The sequence below is a fragment of the Choloepus didactylus genome, chromosome 7 (assembly GCF_015220235.1).
Source record: "Choloepus didactylus isolate mChoDid1 chromosome 7, mChoDid1.pri, whole genome shotgun sequence".
In the NCBI taxonomy this organism is placed as follows: domain Eukaryota; kingdom Metazoa; phylum Chordata; class Mammalia; order Pilosa; family Megalonychidae; genus Choloepus; species Choloepus didactylus.
This window is the reverse complement of record NC_051313.1, coordinates 150,019,901-150,033,310: the sequence shown is the minus strand read 5'-3', so window position 1 is coordinate 150,033,310 and position 13,410 is coordinate 150,019,901. Positions and strand designations below refer to the sequence as shown.

Sequence of the window (13,410 nt, the reverse complement as noted above, 5' to 3'; positions counted from 1 at the left end):
TTACTACTTTCTGATCTCATAGTTGTGCTCAGTAATCTGAGTCTACTGTGGTCAGAATTCTTATTTTTTAATTTACTTTTTTTTAGGTGTGAACATAGGCGAAGTCCTAGATAAGCGTTACAATGTGTATGGCTACACTGGTCAAGGCGTATTCAGTAATGTTGTACGCGCAAGAGATAATGCAAGGGCCAACCAGGAAGTGGCTGTAAAGATCATCAGAAACAATGAACTTATGTAAGTTGCAAAAACACATGGATATTCACAAATGAACATATTTTTAAGTGCCACTTTGAAAACATATAACAATATATTCAGTTTTGACCTAATTTCCTTATTCATTTCAGGCAAAAAACTGGCTTAAAAGAACTAGAATTCTTGAAGAAACTTAATGATGCTGATCCTGATGACAAATTTCATTGTCTGCGACTCTTCAGGCACTTTTATCACAAACAGCATCTGTGTCTTGTATTTGAGCCTCTCAGGTACAACATCAAAATGTATATATTATATTTAAAATGTAGTTTCTTCATTTCTTCTGACCTTATTTAGGTTAAATGCCATGACAAATTTTCTGGGTATTTGATGCGTTTTATTTCCAATCAGCTCTGGTTCTTATGATGCTTTGTGTTTTTTTGTTTGTTTGTTTTTTAATTTTATTTTGAAATAAATCCATACTTACAGGAACAGTTGCAAAGACAATACAAACCCCATACACAGAACTCCAGCATACCCCAACTCCCCTCCCCCGATACCCCAATCTACCAACTTTAACATCCTCTCACACCACCGTTTCTTTCTTTCCCTCCCTCCGTATCATCCATCATCTATTGCTCTGTCTTCTGAATACATGAGAGCAAGCTGCACACATCCTTGAACAAACAATATAATTCACATATACATTTCCCATGTACAAGAACATTCTTCTATGCAATCCCATTAAGCACAGCTAAGAAGTTCAAGAAATTCAACATTGATACAAAGCTTACATTCTGTATTTCCTTTTTCTTTCTTTTGTCCCAGCTGTGTCCCTTTGAGCCTCCTCTCCTCCATCTTCAGATCCCATTGAGGATCATCCTTGGCATTTAATTGTCATTATCTATTTAGACTGTCTTTTTTTTTTTTTTTTTTTTCCCCAATTGTGGAAACATATACAGCCTAACTCTTCCCATTCCACCCCTTCCCTAGCATTCCATTAGTGGGATTAATCACATTTAGAATGTTGCAATGCTATCACCTTCCCACCATCCATTACTAGAAATTTCCCTTTACCCCAAACAGAAACCCTGCACTCATTTCTTAACTCCCCATTGCCCCTTGCTTTGTTTTTTTAACTTTTAGCTAAGAGTTGCTTAGCATTCATTAAGATACAGACATTAACTGATTGCACTCTGTGTGCTAGCACTAATTATGTAGCCTGCAGTCAGCAGAAAGATTCTTTGATAATTAAATACTTAAAGGAAGGGGTAAGCCAGAAAAAAGATGAAAGAAGTGGAAACAAATTTAATTTTGATCTTCGTCAATAGGGCTTCATTATTATGTCTTCAAATGTAACCCCATTCTAAAGTCAGACTAGGAGTTTTACCGTACATATCTTCCCTTCTATTAATTTTAGAAGTTTCATTGGGAAATTGTGTTTAGGTATGTATGAGAGCATATTATGTATGTTCTCATGTCAGTGTAGAATAATTTGTCCAGCATTTGGCAGGCTCTTTGACAGAACATTTTCATTGTAAATCATACTTTAGATTTATTCTTATTTTATTTGTGAACTGGTTTTGTTGTTTTGTTTTTGCCTTCTGTATTTCCATATTGCATTCTATCCCCTAATGTTAATTGTTTTTTTTTCTTTCTCTCCTAAAAGTATGAATTTACGAGAGGTGTTAAAAAAATATGGTAAGGATGTTGGTCTTCATATTAAAGCTGTAAGATCCTATAGTCAGCAGTTGTTCTTGGCATTGAAACTCCTTAAAAGATGCAATATCCTCCATGCAGATATCAAGCCAGACAATATCCTGGTAAGTCAAACAACTGAACTTTCTTATTGCAATATGAAAGTTAATATATATAATTTCAGTATATCAATTACCCGTTATGAAAGACTACCAATTTTTACTTTTTTGTTAATCGAGCCATGAAATTCTCTAGAAAAGGAAATATTCCATTGTCCTATTATTTTTCATTTGCTTGATAGATTTAGAGTATATATAAACCCCAAGCATGCGCTAACATAGCAATGATGAGTTTTCTCTGTTATTAAAAAAAATGTAGCACATGTTCACACTTCTTTTATAGATGGAGGGACATTTCAGGGGATTACCTTCTCTTAAGCAGATGTTTGGAATTGAGTCTAAATCTATCCAGAGTAACGCTTTTCCCTTATTTTTTATTACTGTAGGAGCTATGGCTCCTGGGTACTCATAGTAAAACTGTGGTTAGGTATTATATTCAAAGATATCTTTTGAAATCTTGCCTACTAATAACTTCTGGTATAGTAACATGCAGATTTCACATAGTTTGTTGTAGAAATTTGAAAATATATGTCGTGAGTCATGACAGCTGTATGATTTATCTGCAAGTTACCTTCACCCACCTCCTAGGCCCCAGTATGTTTTCATCCTGGGCTGTGTTGTTCACAGCTTCCAGGAGCATGTTCCACGTGTCATTTTTAAAAAAGCAGGTAGCTTACATCTACTCTCCTATAGTTAATGTTTAGGCGAGACTTTAGAAAAAGCCAAGTACATAAGATGTCCTTTATTGTGAACTGTTTGAGTGATGACAAAATAAATTTGAAAGATTGTGATCTCATTCAAATTTGATGATATTTTAAAATATCTTAGAGATTATCTCCAGACCACATTAGTGATGAGACATTTCATTTTCTTATATGTGGTCTGAGTTTACATGGTATTGTATAGCTAATATATCTTGGGCTTAGAGGAGATGAGTAATTTTGAAATGGTAGTACATTGTAAATGAATTGTAGAATTGCCTGGCAAATTGATTTTACCTCAATTTTTTCTTTTTCTTTAACTATGAAATGTGTCATGCATATCAAAAAATACATAAAACACATGTACAGTTTAAAAGGTAATTATGCAGTATAACTACTGTGGAGGTTAAGAAATAAGACATCTACCAGTATCTTAAAAGCTCCTATTTTTAAACCTCATTTTTTCCTTGAGTTAGTAATTTTGTACAGGTTTTCACATGGATTTCAGGAACTGGATGTTTTCTCTTCATCCTTAGGAAGAGAAAAATGAACCTCAGAGGATACATGGAGCTGATATCTGCTAAGAAAAATCCAAAATGCTTAGCCCATGTTTTCAGCCACCAGTGTGGTAGCAGTAGCACATTCATCCTGGAAGGGATAGAAGTTGTATAGCGCTATAAGATGCATACGAGAGTGGATACATTTAAGACATTGTAGCCAGCCCAAGAGTTCCACTAATTGAGTCTCTCCTTTTAAAATGATCTTGGGATTTTCTCTAGGTGTTGAAACTGCATCGCTTCAGTTGCTTAAGTAACCCAATGCATCTTATACTTTTCTGTTTTAAGAGATCTGTTTTCCTGATCCCCAGAATGAGAATGATTACTGACATTGCAGTTAAAATAATCATTTGTTATTAGCTTCATTTTGTGGATTTCATCGTAATAGACCAATCTGTAATAGTGACCAAGCTTTATGATATCCCAGTAGAGAATGCTATGGGCTACTGAAAGTGTTGTATTTCTTCGGGGTGGTAACAGTAGGCCAAGTTCAAGTCCCAACTCGAAATTTGTGTGTGTCTCTTTTGAAGGGGGGAAGGGACTCTGGAATGTGAATTTCCTTCACTTGTTAAACCTGCACATGCTTCTGAGTCATGAGTGGCAGCAGTCACGGGAGCACCTCCAGCCTTTCTCAGCAGATGTCACTGTTACTGTGTATGTTGAAGTATTTACAAAGGAACAAAGAAGCCAAAGACTAATGTAGAGTTCATATTTACCAGTTTTGCCAAATATACTTAACATTTTCTTGACTAATATCTTTTTTATATTTAAGGGATTTAATAGTTTTTAGACTTAGTTGCTAAATTTGGGATGGTCTAGCAGCTTCGGATGAAGAATGCTTTTATTTCGATTTTGTTAGAATTTAACCTGAATCATCCTCCTGCTTTCCTCGCCATGATAATTTTCTGGCAGTGGGAAGTCTGACCTCTTCTTAATGAGTGCCTTCATGTTCCTTGAAGTAGTAACTTGACTTTATTCAGGTCTTCTGAGAATTTTTAGAAGGTGCTTTGTTTCATTGAGATTTTTCTCTTCCCTACCTTTTTTAAAATGGTGTTTGTTAAAATTAGGTTAACTTGGTATCTGACTGAAAAACTTTTTTTTTACTAATTGTAGTCAAGTGTCTAATAATAGCTTTAAGTTTTCATAATGAGGAAATTGATTTACAAAAATAAATAGAAAAGGAATCTTAAAATGAGTGACTTTGTTCTCAGTATTGGAATTAATGTAACTTCTCAAAACCTATTATTTTTAGTTTTTGTTTGTTTTTTTTTTAATTCTTGTCTTGAATTAAATTTCCTTGTTAAAATGTTTTGCAGGTCAATGAATCAAAAACTATTTTAAAGCTCTGTGATTTTGGGTCAGCGTCTCATGTTGCAGACAATGACATAACGCCCTATCTTGTCAGTAGATTTTATCGGGCTCCTGAAATCAGTAAGTTTCTTAACATGCTCCTTGGTCTGGGCCATCCTATGCGGTGGAAACAGCATATTTAATTTCTAAGTACTGTTTTCCATCACACTTCAGCAGCTGCACGAGCTCATTCATGAGGAAGGGAACCATAGCAAGTTCATCCTCCTCAGTTGGAATGATGGTAGTTGTGACAGGAGGCTTGATCATGTCGGGCAAGAGTAGCAAAACAATTGTGGAAAATCCTCGACTTTAGAAGACTGCTCTTGGTTATTCAAGGTCTGATTATCATATTTGTGGATTATATGGGACCTTTGTTTTTTCTCTTCCTGTTGCCTTTGTTGAGGCTGATTAGCACCTCCTCCAAAGGTGAAATGAAAAAAACAGAAGAAATACACATTTTCTTATTTCTGCCACTTCAATCCCACCTCTCCCCCATTTTTTTTAAAGGTTTTTAAGGGTCTCTGTTAAGAGTTAGTGGGAAAGAACATGAAACTAATTACCAAAGTGAGCTATTAAGATTGTGATTATAGCCCAAGCTAAGTTAGTCCCCCATTAATAGAAGTAATTAATTGTTTGTTTTTATTCTCATATATTAAAACTTCATTTTGTTTTCAGTTATAGGTAAAAGCTATGACTATGGTATAGATATGTGGTCTGTAGGTTGTACCTTGTATGAACTCTATACTGGAAAAATCTTATTCCCTGGCAAGACCAATAACCATATGTTGAAGCTCGCCATGGATCTCAAAGGAAAGATGCCAAATAAGGTAAGATATTAGCATGAGCTTATCTTTTCCTGGTCTTCGTAATGATTTCTGATACACTGATGGACTGCTAAAACTTGACCACTAGTGGCTATAACACAAAAATTTGGGAGAGACAGTAGATGACTACCATGATTACTTAGCACCTTTTCCGTTTCTGGTCTTAAAATTAGTGGTTAGCCAAGAGCTAGCAAAAGAGAGCTTCACTAAACGAACACTTCTTTTCCCCTGTAAAGTCTGTCTTTGTGTTTTCCTTTATACCTCTTATCCTCTTGAATTAAGCAGAAGGTTAGGGCCCTGAGATTTAGGGTAGAATTGGAATTGGGGAAGGGAGAATTCAGTAGCATGTATTTGTTAAGCACCATGTATGTGACTTTTCTGTATTATTGTCCTCGTTTCATTTGTTATTCAGTGAGGGCAGAGACGCAGCATTTTTCTTGGGAGTATACCCTTAGTGGTAAGAGTGTTGGGTGTGTATGGGAGCTAGAATGGAAAAAGATGCAATCATGTTAGTTCGATGAAAGGACATGCTTAGTGGTCAGAGAATGAATGGATGACTATCATAAGAGGGATTCATTGGCAGTCTGTTTATTGAAGGTTGGAGGTTATTTGGGACAGGAACATACCCAGAAAACTCACTTGATATGAGATCTTTCTAACATAAAACCCACCCTAATTCTTCTGTAGTATCAGTCTGGGGGCCATATCTTAGCAGTTTAAAATTTTAGCTGATTGAATTTCTGAGAGATTTATAGATTTTTCTCCCTATAGGTCAGAAATCGTTAGGGTTTTTGGATGCTGTCCAAATTCTGTTATGTTGGACTTGTTTATAATAAGTTACACAGAAATTAGCTGTGTTGGTATTTGCTTTAATGAGGTCTGACCTGTATCATATTAGGGCTATTGAAACATAATTTGCAGAATGTCATTAAGTTTCCTGGCTGCCAAGAGAAAAGACCCTGATTTGTGTAATATTTTTCCCAAGAATAAAAAATTTTAAGTGTTTAGTTCCATATTTTGAATAGTGAAAGCATACCTTGATGTATTTGGTATAAATCAGTGCCTGAGAAAATATAATTTCACTTATTAGTTGTTGAGGTGCAGCATTTGTATCAGCTTTTCCAAAAATGTTAAATTTGTGTCAGCTTTTCCAAAAATGTTAAACTCTTGAGAACAAGGGAATCTGAGGTTATCTACAAGTGGGAACACAAACTCAGAGAGACTAAACAATACATTTGTGTGACTTGTTATATATTAAAGTGTTAGTAGGCCAGATTGTTTTCATAAGAATTTAAACTCCAATTTTTTTTTTCTTAGATGATTCGGAAAGGTGTATTCAAAGACCAACATTTTGATCAAAATCTCAACTTCATGTACATAGAAGTTGATAAAGTTACAGAGAGGGTAAGTTTGTTTTAAGTGTGCTACATTAAATGATTATCATTAATGAATTGAGTAGTAGGTGGTATTAGGAGCTGTGAATATTAGAGAAGAAAAACAGCAACAAAACAGGCACTAAAAATAATTGCTTTTCTCCTGCTGGCCCATTCCTGAATAAAACATGTCATGTTATTTAAAGGATGAAGGGCTTTTTTATATTTTAGGTCACATATAGGTCCCTCTCATCTCCCCCTTGGATCATTATCTTGGTCTGGCCCCCATCCTGCTTCCATACAGCCTGCTACCACAGAGTGCTCTTCCTGAAAACAGGTTCATGGTTTTTAATTTCCTCAGATGAGAAACTAAGTCCTCCAATGCGTGATCTCTACCTGCTTCAGCAGCCTCCTCTTTCGATGTGCTTCCACACTTGGCAGGTTTCTATAGGGATCTGTTTCAGACCTCTGTGCCTTTGCTCACAGACCTCCCTGAGCTCTGAAGTCACCTGTACCATCTCATCAGGCTTCAGCTGAAATAACCGCCTTCTGATGAGCCTTCCTAAAACCTCCACTTTGAAGTAATGACCTTATTTTGCCCCGTTATATTATCAGTCTCTGGCTTTGTCAAAGCACTTAGTAATACGCCATTGTATTGGCCAGTTGTCATGTCTTTCTCATCCACTAGAGTGTAAACCCCTTCAGGGGAGGGAAAGTACAGTTCAGACAGCAAGTGGTGCTGTTGATTAGTTTTCATTGCTTTAACTGTTTTTTAATATCACAGAATTTCTTTCTGTTGTCATTTTGATCTTTTTACAAAATTATAGAATTATGATGTGAAAAATCTGTCGTATCTAATTTGAGGTTGACCTCTTCCATTTAAATTTTTTATTGCTTCTTGAAAAGACGTAAGTAGAGAAAACCATGTCAAGGTTTTAAATGAATAAGGATGATGATACTGATATTGATAAAAGATTCATAATACTTTTGATAGACAAAAGTCAAGCTATCCATAATAACTTATTTAGAGATGTACGTTTTAAAATTATCCTTAGGAGAAAGTTACTGTCATGAGCACCATTAATCCAACTAAGGACCTGTTGGCTGACCTGATTGGGTGCCAGCGACTTCCCGAAGACCAGCGTAAAAAAGTTCACCAGCTGAAGGACTTGTTGGACCAGATCCTAATGTTGGACCCCGCTAAGCGAATTAGTATCAACCAGGCCCTACAGCATGCCTTCATCCAGGAAAAAATTTAAACGAGATAAAGAAGCTCCAAGGGTTTGAGTAATTAAATACAAAGACTGAAGAAATTTCACAGCAGTTTATTAATGTATATAAACTTATAAATATTTCTCCAGCAAATTTGAGGAAGCATGATATATTTGATTTAACGCCAAGGGTGATATTTCTTTTAGAAATGTTAGTTAATCTGTTTTGTGTCTTACGTGAAATTTCAGAACTGTAGAGCGCTTTTAATTGCCAAGACTGCACAGAATTACAGTGCTAATGTATATGGTTGCAGTTCACATAAAAGACAAAAGCACCTGTTATAAAATGCATAGTAATACTGGGTGGTTGATTTGTTTTTAGCAGACTTGGCTTCATTTTGGTCTTCAGATAAAATGGCCAGCATAAATGCTGTTTATATTCACGTTTTCCTAGGTTGTGTGTGCAGGCCACAGCAGCATGCCCTTGGTGTAGTCAGTGCCGAAAGGGGTCTGTTCCTTCTTGAGCCTGCCTGCAGGGACGGTCTCCTTTTAAAGCAGGTTGTGTACAGCATTCAGTACACTGAAGGTAAGCTAAACCATCAACATCACTGGTGTTTTAAGATGTTACTTTACTGAAACAATTGACAAAGGAGGGATATTAGCTTTGTAGCAGAATTCCCTGCATGTGTGATAATTGATCTTGTTTTATTTTTTGGCATTTGCAGCTGTGGCATAGTTACAACTTCTGTTTTGTTCATCACATTTAAAATTTGAGGAGGATGCGCTTGATGGATAGAGCGCCTTCAGTGTACTGTTTCTTATTAACTTTAATTTTTTTAAATCGACTTGCTATAGACTTTATATACATTTTGTTAAATACAGTTCTTAGTGACATAGAAACAATGTGTAGTTTTCATTTACTAATTACAAATGTTGAGGCCTAATTCTGAAAGTCCTCATATTTAAAGGTTAGATAGACAACATAATGAAATTTTTAACTATTTGTATGTCATTTTAAAAGTGTACTGCTTTATGGTAAAAGTGTTTTTTCATTTGTTCATTGTTTTCATTATTTGTGATCATGTTGTCTTTCAATACAGGCATAAACCTTCCACTCTTGAACAAAGCAGCTGCTTTTTAAAAGCGGTAATTGCTTCTTTACCTTTTATTTCTTTTGTAAATGAAGCTTTTCATTAAGAATGTGACTTTAAAGTGTTGTCTATTGCATAAAACAGTTGACACTCACTTATTGTAAAGTGAAGATTGTTCTACTGCATGTAAAGTGGACCATGCAGATTTCTGTATGTTTTCAGTATGCATCATTAGATAATAAAGTCTTTTGTGAACAAGGCATTTGTAGCCATTTTTAAAAATTTTTGTCTTCAGTGCTGGTAAGTCAGGTAATCCATAAGTAGTTAAAAAGCAGCCATTCGTTTTTCCTTTAAATCTTTAATTAAAAGTATTACTTGTTAGAGATGTAAACTCTAGCCTGAAGTTTATCGTTTTATTAATGATTAGGATCCTAAGTATTTCATCGAAAAAAATCCTACAAATATTGTCAGCATTCAGTATAGTGAGATTATTCCTGTAGGTTATGGGGTATATTTCAGGATTTAACTAATGTTTCTGCTATTTTCTCACTTTTCCTTTTGATGGTGCGGAAAAGAGAAAAAGGAAAACGGGGCACAGGCCATTCACCGACTTCTCCAAGGGGTGTGATTTGCTGAGACACCAGCTTCACCTTCTTAACAAGGTTATTTCTGACAGCATGTGTAGATAAACATTTAGCAACAGTTTAAAACACAGAGGGATTAGTGTTTTTAATGTGGCAGGAGAGAATTTTCAAAAAAGTATGGAATCTTTTCTGTTTGGGCAGTTAATGCTGGGAAAATAATCAGATTTTAGGGGTTTAAATAATATTTTAAATTGTAAATGGGATTTTTTTATTCACCCAGGCACCTAATTACAACAAGCATGCACATTTTGGTGCATTCAAGAATGGAAAATCACAATAGCAGCATTCTTCTGGTGGGTTGTGCTCCATTTAAAGACATGAGATGAACTACAGCCAGGAAGGTGATAGGTGATAAAATATGCCAACTATGAACCTACAGCCCGTCTCTTCATGGTTTAGACATAATAAAATAAAATGCAAGGTGATTTTCAACTTCAGGTAGAGTGAAGCCTTTTAAAGAAGGCATCACAAGTGCAGCTTTTCTACCTTAATGAAATGAGTAGTGATTTTCCCACCATTATTTACCTTATTTTGGTAAGAACATGCTGCATATTCAAGTCTGCTGAAGCTATTTCCACTTGAAATAGTTTTGATGCTTCTGGGATTTTCATGGCTTCATTTTATATAATTATTTATTTAAGTAATTTAACTCCCGCTAGAAACAGTTCATCTTATGCCTTCAAAACTGTTACATATTCTTTAGAAAACAAAGTTGCTTGTTACTTGTTCTTTGTGTTTTAGGTGCAGCTCAGTGGAAGATGATGACAACCAGAAGACATGAGCTAAGGTTTCTGTCCTATAAAAGATTAAAAAAAAAAAAAGAAAGAAAGAAAGAAAGCTCCTCCATTTAGTTTTTGTCTAATTTTTTAATTTTCAGCATTATGATTTGGCCTTCATTAATGTTTTATTTGGTACTTAGAATAGCGGTGCTGTTGTGGTGTTCATCTGTCAAGTGCTTGTTTTCTCATGCTTCCTCTTCCCCTCATTCCCTCCCCTACAAAAGCAGCAGTGGTAAAATTTAGTGATAGAAAAGGCTCTTGGATAGCCAAATAACACATGGTTGTTGAAATTCGTTCTTAAGGATTATTAGAAAACCAGCAGACGCCAAAATGCACACAGCTAAAAGTAGTCTTCAGTTTTAGGTATCATATCTCCTTGCAGATACAAAATAATAGTAACTGGAATATTAAGGATACTGTTCAACTTAGTACTGTGCCAGCTTGCCCTTTAGTTGCTCCAGTCATGATCTTGAAATAGACAAAATATCCAGAGCCATTGTCGGCTTTTCTTAAAATGAGAAAATACTGTATGTATTTTAGATATGTAGTGTAGATCTTTGGTGTTTCCAAATTTAGCATTCCTAGATTTATCTATTTGAAAGGAACCCTGCAAACAGTCTGTGGCTTTATTAGAATTTGTAATTTTGCTAGGGCACAAATTTGGAGCTCTCTGAGACCTCTGTTAGATTGAGGTCATCTAATGAATGATCCTTCTTAACAAGTCTGCTTTTGTGTTACAGAATAGTTGCATAGTTTTCAAATACAAGAAGTTCTCATGAAGTTTTTGCTTTATTATGTTTTATGGCAAAATTATATAAAGTGATTCTTTGACTTCAGGGTTTCTACAAGTCTTAGGTCATAGCCCTCAAAGATATCATAGTTCCTTCTACAGTTAGGACAATAGTTGAGGTCTAGAAAACAAATACATTTTAAACACTGTTCTCTGGGTTGTCTTCATTTTTATAGGTTAATTGGAAATTAAATTGTAATTTTCCAGTCTTGAGGGGGCGGGGGGTATCTTATAAAATTTAAGACACTTCCAGTTTTCGTTTTCAACCTTAAATTATCCTGGTTAGTCACGTCCTGTTTATTCTTCCCAGTGGCTATCTCATTTCACTCTACTTATTTCTCTCAAAATAATTTGTTTTAAAATAATATAATTTTTACCTTACTTGCCATTGCAATTACCACTTTTTTCCTAACAAAAGCACACAAAGCATTTTTATAATAACATTTATGTAATGTTTTATGGTATATGGTAGAGGTAGTGAAATGTTCAGTTTTGTTCCATATTTGCATTCCTCTTACCCTGCTTATCATCATTTGTAAGCAGAACTGTAGCTATGTAGCTAGAAATAAAATCCCCAACATGAAACAGAAGAATCACATAGAATAAAATTTGGGCCATGCAGCAGCTAAGAGATGCCCTTTTCAATGTCAAGAGATGGGAAAGAAGCTAGGTGTTCAGATTTGCAAATTTCCCTCCTTTAGTTATAAAGACATTTAACATGGGCTTCGTGAATGTGGATTTCCTTCTTCATAGTACCCTAGTTTCCAGCATAAATTTTCAACATGAATTTGATCGTTGCTCCTCCTAGATGGAATGTCCTCCTTATAGAAATGTTCACTACAAACTCATTTGTTTTTTTACATGTCAATAATGTACACTAAATTCACTTAAAAATGTTTTGCAGTTATTTTCATAGATGTCATGGCATCCTTTTCTTAATTTTTCTTTTCCTTCTATATGTAGGGTAAGGGACTGTTCTTCTGAAGAACCTTTCCATTTAGTGATCAAGATATGGGAGCTGATCTGTGAAAATACTCAATATATATCCTAATTGTTCATGGTATCATTTGAATTGTAACTTTCATTTTAACAGCAAATGTGCCCAGTCAGCTTACTGAGAAATGTAATAAAATATGCTTCTTGTTATCATATTGTCTCCTTGTTTTTTCCTTGTCTTGAGTTTGGTATTTTACATTTAGTTTTAAGTTAAAACATTTCTTAACAGTGTTTCTCAGATGCTTTTCACTGATAACAGATGTGCTGGAAACTATTCTGTGCTCAATATGGTTGGGAACCACTGAGTTAAGTGAAGTTCAATAAGTATCTTTACATAAAAACTTTCCAGAAGACTTCTGATGTGCCCTATGAATCTCAAAGGAGGGGGACTGTGTGTGAAAGGAAGTAGTTAAGTAATGAGATAACTCCTTTGTGATTATTTAAATGAATTGGTTCAGAATAGAAGCGAAGCCTCTTGAGCTCTTTTCCTCAGTCTTCCCACTTTTTGCTATCTTAAGTGACTGACAGAAAGGTCATGAAATCGTATTTCATTACATTTAGGGGAAAGTAGTGGAGTAGAACTCAAATGCAGGATGGGGTGATGCAGAGGATGTTATAAACTATCTAAATGACTATGCATGTACTTCTCTTATTAAATATGAGAAAGCTAGAAAATCTTACCTCAGTTAAAATCCAAAAAGGAGCTGGAAAAAAAAGTATTAATAACTGGAGAGCTAAACACGGAAATTTATGAGCAAGCCAGGTTAACCTAACTAAAATTTCCTGGCCAGAATCACTTTATATTAATATAGATGTGTGTGTGTGTATAAATGTTGCTTTTTTTTTGTTTTTTTTTTTCAAAAATATTGATAAAAATTGGCTTCCAACAGGCCTGAAAAACGGCCACATCTTTTGCATTTGTTAGTTCATAACTACAGTTTTTTCTCCAATCTTAAGGTTTCCTCTACACAGAATTCATGTGTATTGCTGATCTTAACAGGCCTTTCCCATCGGTCTGCAAGATGCTTGAAATAGCTACATCATATACTAAACTGCAAATTCACCCTTCTGGCCTCACTTTGGGG

At 35.1% G+C, this 13,410-nt stretch overlaps 1 protein-coding gene across 5 annotated transcripts in view; it reads left to right on the top strand.

The window, feature by feature from the left end:
• The window catches only part of PRPF4B (pre-mRNA processing factor 4B), a 39,449-nt gene extending 26,971 nt beyond the window's left edge, over nt 1-12,478 (top strand). The window contains exons 9-20 of one of the 5 annotated variants that reach the window (XM_037843210.1): nt 87-234; nt 345-482; nt 1,862-2,015; nt 4,584-4,698; nt 5,293-5,444; nt 6,759-6,845; nt 7,870-8,147; nt 8,480-8,611; nt 9,126-9,171; nt 9,692-9,778; nt 9,981-10,547; nt 12,293-12,478. In XM_037843210.1, the coding sequence (XP_037699138.1) occupies nt 87-234; nt 345-482; nt 1,862-2,015; nt 4,584-4,698; nt 5,293-5,444; nt 6,759-6,845; nt 7,870-8,073 (998 nt within the window). In that variant the 3' untranslated portion in view covers nt 8,074-8,147; nt 8,480-8,611; nt 9,126-9,171; ... (1 more) ...; nt 9,981-10,547; nt 12,293-12,478. Of the gene's footprint in view, nt 1-86; nt 235-344; nt 483-1,861; nt 2,016-4,583; nt 4,699-5,292; nt 5,445-6,758; nt 6,846-7,869; nt 8,612-9,125; nt 9,172-9,691; nt 9,779-9,980; nt 10,548-12,292 lie in introns of all 5 variants that reach the window. The other 4 variants (XM_037843207.1, XM_037843209.1, XM_037843211.1 and 1 more) reach the window with 4 other exon arrangements.
• Nucleotides 12,479-13,410: the final 932 nt, after the last annotated feature.